Source organism: Anomaloglossus baeobatrachus, chromosome 2, assembly GCF_048569485.1.
Source record: "Anomaloglossus baeobatrachus isolate aAnoBae1 chromosome 2, aAnoBae1.hap1, whole genome shotgun sequence".
Taxonomy (NCBI): Eukaryota; Metazoa; Chordata; class Amphibia; order Anura; family Aromobatidae; genus Anomaloglossus; species Anomaloglossus baeobatrachus.
Window position 1 is genome coordinate 314,776,018 of NC_134354.1, and position 13,959 is coordinate 314,789,976.

Sequence of the window (13,959 nt, forward strand, 5' to 3'; positions counted from 1 at the left end):
TCCAGGCCGAGTGAAAACTAAAGTGAAACGTCATAGCTGCAGGCATCACATGACCCTGTGCTACCATGGCAACCACCGAAAGTCACGTGATCACTTGTGACTTCCGGTGGGGGCGGCGGTAAGTGAAAATCTTCACCGCGCGTATATACATCTCGCTGCCAGACTTTGGCAGCGAGATGTAAGGGGTTAATGTTACGGGTGGAATGAGATTCCACTCGTAACATGCAGGCACACGTCAGCTGTTTAAAACAGCTGATATGTGCGCCGATCGCCGCACTCTGCCCGCGGCAGGGGGCGGGGCTTAACGGCACACGATCCATGACTGATAACCCCTTCACGACCACGGATGGATCTAAGAGCTATCTTTAATGAAGGGAATGAGTTGATTAGGAGCATATAACTGGTCTGTAGGACGCAAAACTCAATGGTTGGTAGGGGATCAAATACTTCAAATATTTCTCTCTGTGAAATGCAGATTTATATAATTTGTACAATGTGATTTTCTGAATTTTATTTTGGATATTCTCTCACTGTTAAAATTAACCTACCCTTAAAATTATAGACTGTTCATGTCTGTCAGTGGGCAAACTTCCAAAAATCAGCAAGGGATCAAATAATTATTTCCCTCACTGTGATGGTTGAAAACTCTTTTTGAGGCACAGTGCAAAGCTCAGAAGGGAAGGCGCACCATATTATACTGCAGATTTTGCTGGAATAGTTTGCGGGTGCCATGTCACATTGGTAGAGCCCCTGAGGTGCCAGAACAGCAGAACTCACCCACAAGTGACCCCATTTTAGAAACTACATTATTCATTTGATCTAGGGTGAAAAAGCAATGTTGTTGCCATGTTTATTTATGTTGTTTATGCTGTTCGCTGAAATGGTTAAATAGTGTGACCATTTTATAGATCAGGCCATTCTGGAAGCGGCAATACGAAATGTGTACTTATTTGTTTATTTTTGTTTTTACATAAATATGTATTTGTTTATTTTTTCATTTTTTTTCTTTATTTTGTGATTTTTTTTTTTTTAAATATTTTAATTTTTTACCTTTTTGCTTAGTCCCTCTATGGAACTTTAACTTTTATTACTCTGATCACTGGTGTAACGCATTGCCATGCACAAGCATGGCCAATGGTTATGAATTACAGCTGTCAGTGTGAAAGCTAGACCTTTCTTCTGGCTGGGTATAACAGGCCACCATATATGGTATACCCGGAGGTCATCATTTCACCTCTGGCTGCCATGACAGCACCTCCGTTCCCAGTGGTCATGATGCGGGGGTGCAAGAGAGGAGAGAAGGAGCGAGCGTTTTTATAAGTTTGTCCCTCTGACAAACTTCTAAAAATCCAGAGGTTATTGATTACAGAATATAGAACATCACAGAGAGATAACATCAGGATCTGAGCCAATGAGGTCCAGATGGCGTTGCTGGTCAGAACTAGCGTATTGCATCCCGTGGCCTGTGGGACTCTGGGGGGCCCAATGCCTGCCTGACAGCTGACCATACACAAACACCAGAAAGTGCAGACATTTATTTACCATCGGCGGTTGGCAGGTTAAGAGAAGAATAATTAAATTGTCCACCTATGGCAGGCAAAGAAAAATAGTACTGGTTTCACTTACTAGTGTGATTCTGAGTTTGGGCAAAATGGTTTAGGCTATGTGCCCACGTTGCTTTCTGTCCCTGCAGAAATTTCTGCAGCGATTTGAACAGCACATGTGCGCTTCAAACCGCTGCAGAAACAGTCTGTAATGAAAAGCCGATTTCATGCGCTCTGGATACAGCCTCTCCTATAGACAGAATGGGACCTGCATCCAAAGAGCATGAAAGAAGTGACATGTTGCTTTTTAGACCGCAGCGATTCGTCAGCAGCCGAAGCGCTGCGTTCTAATACGCCACGTGGGCATGGATTATGCACAATCTTCATAGATTGTGCTGGGGACGCAGGACGCATGCAGTTACGCTGCGGTGCAGAACGCATGTGGATACATAGTCTTACCATCAAAACAGACAGACCATTTATTTCAACGGGCAGAGTGCTGCAGGAGACCAGAAAAACTGCAGCCAGGTGACCCCAATTACAGCTGATCATTAGGGGCTCCAACTATATTATCCATCTACACGTCCCATTCCCCTCACAGCTTCTGCTCTTTAGATTTAGACAATTAATTTCTTGATATGCAAACTCTGCTACAATAGTAGGAAAGAATGTATAAATATTCCAAAGATAAACCTGTCTCATATAAAGCTACTTACTAGTTTTATCAATTAAACTCTGAGCTTGCTCTTCCATCCACTTCTGATAGTAATCTTTCACGTTTTCCTTGTGCTTTCTTCCACTGCAATGGGTCTTGCGAACTGATGGCTAAATGATCAGAAAAAGTAAGGTTTTATTTAACATGTAAGTTAAACAAACAATCAACTTTTATCTGGCATATACAGTTGAAACAAGACTTTCCATACACTGTCTAAAAAGACACCTGGATGTTTTTCTCACAGACATGACATCACAATAAACCTTTCCCGTTTTAGGTCAATTATAATAGAGAGAGAGAGAGAGAGAGAGAGAGAGAGAGAGAGAGAGAGAGAGAGAGAGAGAGAGCGCGAGAGAGAGAACGAGAGCATTTTAAGACATTTTAATTACTTTCTGCAAAGTCAAAAGTTTACATACACTAAGAATGCTATACCTTTAAACAATAAGCCCATATGATAGTGTCATGTTTTTGGAAGCTTCTTATAGGTTTATTAGCAACAAATGAGTTAAATAGAGACACCTGAGGATGTAGTTTAATGCACACCTGAAACACTACTTTGTGTAGCATCATGTTGTGGTGTTTTACTTCAGGAGGGACTACTGCACTTCACAAAATAGATGGCATCATGAGGAAAGATTATGTGGCAATAGTGAAGCAACATCTCATGTCCTCAGCCAAGAACTTAAAGGGGTTATCCGGCTTACTTTTACTTTTTTTGTAAATTCACTATGGGGCTACATTGGGGCAGGTAAGTAGATAGTGACCACTTACCTTCCCTGCTGTCAACCCCCTCTCCCCCGGCTCAGAGAGGTCATGCGACCGCTCCTGCCGCAATTTTGCGCTTCCGGTCATTTCATGTCAACATGGGCAGGACCATGTTGACATGCAAATTTGTGAACAGCATGTTGCTGCCCTGCTGGGCGGGTACAGTGCGTGGAGTCCCCACTCACCTTCTCCGCACCCTCCCGCACAATCCCCCGCACTCTCCCCGGCCACTGCTGTGGGACACGTGAGCTGAGGGGCCTGCAACGGGCCCCCTGTTCAGGATTGCACATTCAAATGCATCGGCATCACTGATGCCGATACATTTGAAAGCACTGATGAGAGGGAGAGCTGCGCTTCTTCTCATCACTGTCCCACTGTCTGTCTGACAGTTCAAGACAGCGGTGACGTCACTACTGTGCTGATATGGCCAGAGCACAGACAGCGAGCAAACAGGGGCGAGTATGTATTCCCTACATGTGTTCCCTATGGGGGGGTCGGTACAGAGCCCTATGTGGTGTGGGTGGGGGGGGGTGCAGAGCCCAATGTGGTGGTGGGGTGCAGATCCCAATGTGGTGGGGGGGTGCAGAGCCCAATGTGGTGGGGGGGTGCAGAGCCCAATGTGGTGGGGGGGTGCAGAGCCCAATGTGGTGGGGGGGTGCAGAGCCCAATGTGGTGGGGGGGTGCAGAGCCCAATGTGGTGGGGGGGTGCAGAGCCCAATGTGGTGGGGGGGTGCAGAGCCCAATGTGGTGGGGGGGTGCAGAGCCCAATGTGGTGGTGGTGGGGGGTGCAGAGCCCAATATGGTGGTGGTGGGGGGTGCAGAGCCCAATGTGGTGGTGGTGGGGGGTGCAGAGCCCAATGTGGTGGTGGTGGGGGGTGCAGAGCCCAATGTGGTGGTGGTGGGGGGTGCAGAGCCCAATGTGGTGGTGGTGGGGGGTGAAGAGCCCAATGTGGTGGTGGTGGGGGGTGCAGAGCCCAATGTGGTGGTGGTGGGGGGTGCAGAGCCCAATGTGGTGGTGGTGGGGGGTGCAGAGCCCAATGTGGTGGTGGTGGGGGGTGCAGAGCCCTATGTGGTGGTGGTGGGGGGTGCAAAGCCCTATGTGGTGGTGGTGGGGGGTGCAGAGCCCTATGTGGTGGTGGTGGGGGGTGCAGAGCCCTATGTGGTGGTGGGGGGTGCAGAGCTCTATGTGGTGGTGGGGGGTGCAGAGCCCTATGTGGTGGTGGGGGGTGCAGAGCCCTATGTGGTGGTGGTGGGTGCAGAGCCCTATGTGGTGGTGGTGGGTGCAGAGCCCTATGTGGTGGTGGGGGGTGCAGAGCCCTATGTGGGGCTGTTATTTCCAATGCTAGAGTGATAACAGGTCAGGTGCTGGGGCAGAATACTGACAGGAAATGTGTGTGCAGGGGGAGGGGCTGGACACTGAGGCCAGGTGGTGCCAGCTTTGACTGGGAGGTTTAGCACAGGAAGAGGTCAGTTTGCTTGAGCTGAAAGTAAACAAAGAGCTGTAGAGAATCAAAAGGAACAAAAGTTAGAAAACAAAAAATAACAATGTAGGGGTGTTTTATATGACAATACAGCACAGATTATCTTACCAAAAATTTTTGAGTTTATGTCGGACAACTCCTTTAAAGCTTGGGCAGAATTGGGTCTTCCAAATTGGCAGTATGTAACCAGTTAGACAATGACGCGAAGCAAAGTGTCTTAAGGATAACAAAGTCAAAGTTTTTGAGCAGGGGTGTGGAGTCTGTAAGCCAAACCTCTGACTCAGACTCCTAAATTTCCCTGATTCCAACTCCCTCATCCTGGTATATACAGTTGAAACTAGACGTTTCCCTCCACTCTCTATAAAGACACATCTGCAGGTTTTTCTCACTATTCAACATGAAAAAAAGAATAAAAAAAACCCAAAACCCTGAATATTTTTTTCTTCACATTTTGCATTCACTGACACACTATTACCAAATAACAAAATCTCAAAATAATTAAAAATCTAGAGGTAAAAATCATTGGTTCACTTGACATGGAATGACCCTTTTGCAGAAAGTAATATAAATGCCTAAGGCTACATGCGCACGCTGCGTTTTTTGCTGCGTTTTTGTCAGAACGTTCTGACATTTGACTTCCCAGCAAAGTCTATGAGAAGTCAGCTTTGCTATGCGCACATTGCAGTTTGTCAGCGTTTTATTTGTCAAAAGTTTGTGACAAAAAGAATGCAGCATGTTCATTCTTCCTGCGTTTTTGTCAACATTTGTCTCAAAAATGCAGCAAAAAGGCATGTTGTGAAAAACGCACAGAAAACGCAGCAAAAACTCACCTACAATTACAAGCATTTTTTTTCTGATATTTCCAGGCTCTCTCTGACAACGTGCAGTTTTGGTTGCAGTTTGTGAACACAAAAAGATGCAGCGTGCGCATGTAGCCTTGAGGCTGAAAACACATCTATGCGAGTAAAATCGGTCCGAGTTGGCTGAAAAAAACTCGGCTGATTTTAGTTCACGTTAGGTCCGAGTGTAACGCAAGTGCGATGCTATTTTTGAATAATTTAATGATTTGGCTAGCGTGTGTAATGTGTGTGTAATGCGTGTGTTCCTTTTTTTTTCTCAGCAGCTATCATCTGCCATTGAGCTCTGCTACATGGCCGCTGACAGCAGCCACAGAGAGCCATGTAGCAGAGCTGAATGGCCGCTGACAGCAGACACAGACAGAGCCGCACAATCAGAATGAAGTCGGATGAACGTCACCCGACTTCATTGTCATCCCTCTGCTCTGTCTGAGGCATGGCCTGATTTTCGGTCACCGTTGAAGATCTCACCGGTGACCGCAAATCCCCTGAGTGACCGCGATGATCGGCGCTATCAGCGGTGCCGTCACTGAGGTTACCCGCGGCCACAGCAGAAGTCCTCCCGCTGAGATCTGTGGCCGCGGGTAACCTGAGTGACGTCATCGCCGATAGCGCGACTCACTTCACTCGCTGCGGGAAACTCACAGAGAGCGGTCGTCGTCTGTGACCGCTCTCTGTCAGCTTCTGATGTAGCAGAGCTGACAGCGTCGTAGGACCGCCGTGGATTACGTTGGACAAGGATGGCTTATTTGGGGACTTAATATAAGTGGTGAACGAGGGTCTTTGTTTTATTTTATTATTTCGAATAAAGGATTTTTTAACTCTGTGACTTTATTAACTTTAATTTAGAGGTTAATCATTGCGGGTGTCTAAGACGCCTGCAATGATTAATCTAGGACTTATTGGCAGCTATGGGCTGCCATTAACTCCTTATTACCCCGTTTGCCAACGCACCGGGGCAAATCGAGATGAGCCGGGTACTGTCCCAGAACAGTCGCATCTAATGGATGCGGCAATTCTGGGCGGCTGCTGGCTGATATTGTTAGGCTGGGGGGCTCCCCATAACGTGGAGCTCCCCATCCTGAGAATACCAGCCTTCAGCCGTATGGCTTTATCTGGCTGGTATTAAAATTGGGGGGGGGGGGGGGGCGCACGCCGGTTTTTTAATTTTTTTTTAAATGCACAGCATAGACACGCCCACCGGCTTCTGTGATTGGTTGCAGTGAGACAGCTGTCACTCATCGTGGGGGCGTGTCTGACTGCAACCAATCATAGGCGCCGGTGGGCGTGGAAAGCAGGGAATACGAGATTGAATAATGAGCGGCCGGCTTTTTCAAAAGAGGAGAAGACGCCAGAGCAGTGTGAACGCCGTGCAGCGCCGCGCCGGTAATCGGGGATCGGTGAGTATGAGAGAGGGGGGCAGAGGGATAGACCGACATGGACAGAGATAATGACCGACCGACAGACCGATCGACAGAGAGAGAATAGAGACCGAGAGGGAGGGATCGACTGACAGAGAATAGAGATTGACCGACATTGTGACATCACTCGTTTCCAGTGTTTTAGGAAACATGCGAGAAATGTATTTAGAAAATTGGATGTCACTAGGATGGTGTGAGTGCCGTCCCGTGACATCCGATTTTTTACACGCTCCCATAGACTTGCATTGGAGAGACTCGCGGAGAAACTCGCAAAAAAGCAGCATGCTGCGATTTTCTCAGCCCGATTTGGACTGAGAAAAAATTTGCAAATGCGAGCTGAATCATTCACTAACATGTGTCCGATTCCAATGCGAGTTTTTCTTGCATTGCTCTACTGCGAGAAACTCGCAAGTGAGAAGCAGCCCTTAAACGCTCTCGCTCATTATTCTCGCATTTGGCAAATATAAATATTTTGGTTCCTAATTGACCTAAAATGAGAAAAGTTTATTCTGATTGCATGTCAGATATTGAGAAAAACATGCAGATGTCTTTTTTTAAGTAGTGGATGTAAACAGGATCACAGCTGATTCTTTTTGTGAGGTAAAGCATTTCTCTGCCTGTGTTTTTTTTTTTTTTAAATGTTTTACCTCAAAGAAAGAATAATTTGCGATGACGTGCTGTAAAATTTATATACTTTTTTACTTCCTCTCCGGCTCAGGAGCTGTGATACGTCCCCGTACAGTCAGACACTGTCATTACACGGCACATAGCAGGGACACATATATAATATCTCACAACAGGAACATTATTTTTTAAACACATCCAATTGTAGAACTTTATTATTATTCCAAGTGCTATTAACTTAAAAATGAACCATCAATATAAAAATTACCTATTCTTTAAAGTCAGGTTTTTATGTTCTATTAATTTTTTCATATTACAATATTAAACAAACTAAAAAAACACAACGTAAATCTGGAATTTACGCAGTGGCTACTGGGGCTCATTTTCAGATTCATACTTGTTGCCCTTTCAGGAAATGTTTTCAGCATTTTCCTTAGAGGTAGGATTGCAGTAACCGACAACACCTCTATACACAGCTGATCAACCATTTACAATAGCTGATATCACAGCAGACTTCCCTCCCCCTCCCTTCACAATCACTTTTCAAAGGCTCATTTTATACTTCAATACAAAAGATAGGGTCAGGATCCAGCCATTGTGACAATATGCCAAATATGCCATTTCCTGAAACAATTGGAAATCTAAAAAAAAGCCCCAATAACCAGTTTAAAATTGCAAGACTTTTGTTTCTTTTAATACAGAAATACAAAAAAAAAAGTTAACATTTACACCACACCCAATTAAAAATAGCCAGAGATACATTATATATAAAAATGCACATCTTCCCATATAAAAAACAAGTTCTCCTAACACAGCGCCGTCAACAAGTGACAACAAAAAAAGTTGCTGGTCTCAAAACAGTGATAATATTATTATTGCTTGGGGTATGTCTCTATCAGTTTTGCACATGGAGAGACTGAAATTCTCACCCATTCTTCCTTTGTAAACAGCTGGAGCTGAGTGAGGTTAGATGGAGAGCATTTGGGAACAGCAGTTTTCAGCTCGTTCCGCAGATTCTCAAATGGATTCAGGTCTGGACTTTGACTTGGCCATTCTAACACTTGGATATGTTTATTTGTGAACCATTCCATTGTAGATTTTGCTTTAGGTTTGGGATCATTGTCTTGTTGGAAGACAAATCTCCATCCCAGTCTCAGGTCTGTTGCAGACTCCAACAGGTTTTCTTCAAGAATGGTCCTGTATTTGGCTCCATCCATCTTCCCATCAATTTTAACCCCTTAAGGACGAAGCCAGTTTTGTACTTAATGCCCAGGCCATTTTTTGCAATTCTGACCAGTGTCCCTTTATGAGGTTATCACTCTGTAATGCTTTAACGGATCCCGGTGATTCTCACATTGTTTTTTCGTGACATATTATACATCATGATAGTTATAAATTCAGAACAATATTTTTTGCTTTTATTTGTGAAAAAAAAAAAAAATCGGAAATTTGATGGAAATTTCAAACTTTGAATTTTTATGCCCTTAAACCAGAGTTATGCCACACAAAATAATTACTAAATAACATTTCCCACATGTCTACTTTACATCAGCGCAATTTCTGAAACAAAATTTTTTGGGGTTAGGAAGTTAGAAGGGTTCAAAGTTTATCAGCAATTTCCCATTTTTTCAACAAAATTCACAAAATCATTTTTTTAGGGACCCACATCACATTTGAAGTGACTTTGAATAGGCCTAGATGACAGAAAATACCCAAAAGTGACACCATTCTAAAAACTTACCAATCAAAGTACTCAAAACCACATCCAAGAAGTTTATAAACCATTCAGGTGCTTCACATGAACTAAAGCAATGTGGAATGAAAAAAAAGCAAATAATAAAATTTTACCTAAAATGTTGCTCTACCCCAAATTTATTCACTTTTAGAAGAAATAACACAACAAAATGGACCCCAAAACTTGTTACCCACTTTCTTATGAACGCGCCAATACCCCACATGTGGTCAGAAACAAACGGGAAGGCCCGGAACAGAAGGAGCAATATTTGAATTTTGGAAAGCAAATTTGGCTGAAATAGATTGCGGGCACCATGTTGCATTTACAGGTCCGCTAAGGTACCTAAACAGCAGAAACCCCTCACAAGTGATGCCATTTTGGAAACTACACCTCTCAAGGCTTCTATCTAGGGGTATAGTGAGCATTTTGGACCCACAGGTACTTCACAGATTTTGATAACGTTACGTTGTCATATTATACATTTTTACTTTCTCAAAAATGTTGCTTTAGCATCAATTTTCTCACTTTTTCAGGAGGTAATTCCAAAAATTTGACCCCAATGTTTGTTACCCACTTTTTTATGAGCGCAGTGATACCTCACATGTGGTCTAAAACCTTTGTTTGGAGAAATGGGAGGGCTTGGAACGGAAGGAGCAATTTTGGCTGAAAAGATTGCGGGCACCATGTCGCATTTGGAGGACCTCGAAGGTAAGTAAACTGCAAAAAAAAACCACAAGTGACCCCATATTGGAAACTAGGCCCCTCAAGGAATTTATCTAGATGTTTGGTGAGTACCCTAGAACCGCCAGGTGCTTCACAGAAGTTTATAATGTTGAGCTGTCAAATTAAAAAAAAAAAATAAAAATACATTTTTACCACAAAATTGTTACTTCAACCAGATAGCTTTTTTTTTTTTTTTTTTAACAAGAGTAAAAAGGAAAAAAAAAATCAGCATAAAATTTATTGTGCAATTTCTCCTGAGTAAACTGATACCTTGTGTGTGGTGGAAATCAACTGTTTGAGTGCACAGCAGGGCTCGGAAGGGAAAAAGTGCCATTTGACTGAACAATTGGCTGGAAAAATTAGCGGACAATATGTCGCATTTGGAAAGCCCCTAAGGTGCCTAAACAGTGGAGGTCCCCCACACTGACCCCATTCTGGAAACAAGACACCTCAAGGCTTTTATCTAGGTGTATAGTAAGCATTTTGAATCCACGAGTACTGCACAGAATTTGATAAGCTTAGGTTGCCATATTGAAAATTTAAATTTTTTTTACAAAAATGTTGATATAGCATCAAATTTCTCACTTTTTCAAGAGGCAACAACAAAACGTGGACCCTACAGGTTGTTATCCAATTTCTTGTGAGCGCAGGGATATCCCATATGTGGCCAAAAACCTCTGTTTGGATAAATGGGAGGGCTTAGAATGGAAGGCGCACCATTTGAATTTTGGAAAAGTTGAAATAAATTGCGCGCACCATGTCACATTAGCAGCGCCCCTTGGGTACCTATAAATAAACTCCCCACAAGTAACCCCATTTTGGAAACGGACCCTGCAAGGATTTTATTCAGGAGTATAGTAAGCATTTTGATTCCACAGGTACTTCACACAAATGTTACTGTAGCAACAAATTTCTCACTGTTTGGCTATGTGGCCATGATCCAGCGACATGGCATCTAGTACACAGTGTCCGCCTTCCTGCAGAGATGTCAGTGTTGTCCATGGGAGAACGCAGCTGCCCATGCCCATAATTTGGGTTCAGGTGCTGTAGACTTTAGCTCTATTCTACCTGCAGAGAGCACTCTCGTCTCCGCAGCATAAATTGACATGCTGAGGCTCAGGAAGCTGCACCACAGGTCGCTTTATGCTGTGGAGAAAAGAAGCACATTGGGCATGGGATTTCTAAAAATCCTTCCACTGTGCTTCTACTGCACAACGCAGCATTATGGACGCAGGGAAAGCCCTCTGCGTCCAAAACGCTGCAAACCCTGATTGTGGGCACACAGCGTAAAATGCTACAATGGATGAATGGATAGATGTCAAACATATATAACGTCCCACCCCCTGCATATTCTAAGCTGGCGCCCTTTAATGCCTTTCATGTGGCACTAAAGGGTGCCTAGCCTTGGATTTAGCCCCAAAAAAAAAAAAAATTAAAAAATTAATGACGTGGGGGTGCCTCCTATTTTTGATAGCCAGCTAAGGTAAAGCAGACAGCTGTAGCCTGCAAACCACAGCTGACAGCTTTCTCTTGGCTGGTGAGGTGATCAATTTGGAGGGCTCCCCAAGCTGGTTTTTTTTTAATTTTTTATAAATATATTAAAAAAACAAAACAAACGTGGGGTCCCCCCAAATTAGATCACCGGCCAAGGTGAAGCTGACAGCTGGGGTCTGGTATTCTCAGGGTGGGAAGAGTGGACTGCAGGCCGCATCCGCCCCAGAGGTGGCGCATCCATTAGATGTGCCAATCCTGGCACTTCGCCCCAACTCATCCCGCTGCCCTGGTAAGGTGGCAAACGGGGTAATATATGGGGTTGATACCAGCTGTGATGTCACCTGGCATCAAGCTCAGCAGTTGGTGATGTCATGGCGTCTATCTGATACCAGACATAACTAATTGACAGTAATAAAAAAAAAAAAAATTGACAAAAAAAAAAAAAAAAATAATTTGAAAAAAACACTTCCAAAACATTCCCTCTTTCACCGATTTATTGAAAAGAAAAAAAAAATCCGGTCCGCAGTAATTTGGAAGTCCCACGACGATTCTGAACCTTCTAGAATATGGGGGTACGTTCAGGGAGTGTATCCCCCATTTTCTAAGAGTGCAGACCCTCCATTTGAGGAGAGTGGGTGCAAAGAATCTGCACCTATGCTCCCCAGGTCACAGCAGCAGTGTCCGTGCAGCCAGCGCAGCTCACACTGAACACAGGAAGCTGGCTGTCTGCTGCTGTGCATATGTGACCAGCGTGCATTGTGGAGGAGGGATCGTGGTGGATGAAGGCTGTAAAAGATACAGGGGGCACCGGGGGAAAATAGGGGGTGACCTGGCAGGGCCTGGGGAGCAGTTTTCTGTCACATGTGTAATGGCACATGCGACAGAAATCAGCGGAAAAGGGTAAATGCGGGTGATGCGCTACTGTGCGCGCGGCCATCTTCGATTTTCGGCAGGGGGTTGGGTTTCGGGGGAGGGGGGGCACTGTGGCGACACCGGGGAGGAGATTTATCTCCCATCTGGAATGTTTGATGATGCCAGATGGGAGACAAATCATGTTTTACCGGTGCTGTCATTTATTATAACATGGTATACGGTGATACCGGTGATCACGTGACTGGGGACCGAAAAAAAAAAAAACGGCCTTAATCATGATCTCCAGGGTTCTCAGCTACCCCCGGTAGCTGAAACCCCGGAGATTTCTGACACTGGGTGGCGCTATTCACATAGGATACTCCTTCCATTTCAATATGATCGCTTGGACAGTGCTCCTTGGAATGTTTAAAGTTTTGGAAATCTTTTTGTAACCAAATCCGGCTTTAAACTTCTCCACAACAGTATCACAGACCTGCCTGTTGTGTTTCTTGGTCTTCATGATGCTATCTGCACTTTAAACAGAACACTGAGACCATCACAGAGCAGGTGCATTTATACGGAGACTTGATTACACACAGGTGGCTTATATTTATCATCAGTCATTTAGGACAACATTGGATCATTCAGAGATCCTCAATGAACTTCTGGAGTGAGTTTGCTACACTGAAAGTAAAGGGGACGAATAATATTGCAAGCCCCAATTTTCTGTTATTTATTTTTAAAAAGTTTAAAATAAGCAATATATTTTGTTCAACTTCACAGTAGTGTCCCACTTGTTGATTCTTCACCATAACATTAAAATTTTTATCTTTATGGTTGAAGCCTGAAATGTGGGAAAAGGTTGAAAAATTCAAGGGAGCCGAATACTTTTGCAAGGCACTGGGTACATACATACATACATACACACACACACTGATACCAATGTGATAGGACTGAAGAATGAGTGTGATTAGATAGGAATCCTAATCAAAAGATAGTGATCACAGGTCTTATTGATCCATCCAAACTCCGTATCAGAGAGGTGTCCTCTGGTTGACCCGATTTCACCATGAAGAAGAGTACATGTTAGTTGGTATTGAACAAACCACTATTATGAGGAAGGAATGCTTACAGTTCAGCATATGCAGGAAACCAGTGGTTGGTTGGCAACATGTGTAGGAAACTAGCGATGTAAAATTCACGTCTCATTGCAACATATGCAGGAAACCAGTGGTCAGCTAACATGTGTAGGAAGCTACTGGTGCCCACAGCAGCGTGTGGTCAGGTTACATGACCATGACTCAGCAATCACATTCTGGTCACCAATTGCAATACTTAGTGCACACGACGACTACAATGTACAAAGTTTGTTATAAAAATACAGGGCTCGCTCAGTGAGACACTGACATTTCCAGGACGCTCAAGTGGACGCACTGCGCCTGTGATGCAGAGGTCGGGTTGTCTTCCTTCTCACTAGTCGAGTCCCTCCGATGAGAAAGGAGTGCTACAACACACGGTAATGTTGATGCATTATTCTGTTATTGTATAAGATTCTATGACTATAAAGTAGTGCTAATGCCTATGTACCATTGATTATTCATGTGCTATGAAAATAAATAATATCTTGCTATAAAGAATCTTAGTATTCGTGCCTGATTAGGATATCAGTGAGCGCTTCGTAAGTAGGGGCTTTCAGCCACTTTTTAAGAGAATTTAGCAAGAAATAAATTGGCGTAGTTGGCAGGATT

At 44.0% G+C, this 13,959-nt stretch overlaps 1 protein-coding gene across 1 annotated transcript in view; it reads right to left on the minus strand.

Annotated features, from left to right (window-relative positions):
- SNRPC (small nuclear ribonucleoprotein polypeptide C) overlaps positions 1–13,959 on the minus strand; it is a 116,397-nt gene that overhangs the window by 75,869 nt on the left and 26,569 nt on the right. Inside the window, exon 2 of the mRNA XM_075333651.1 lies at positions 2,261–2,369. Coding sequence (XP_075189766.1) covers positions 2,261–2,369 — 109 coding nt within the window. The remainder of the gene's footprint in view (positions 1–2,260; positions 2,370–13,959) is intronic.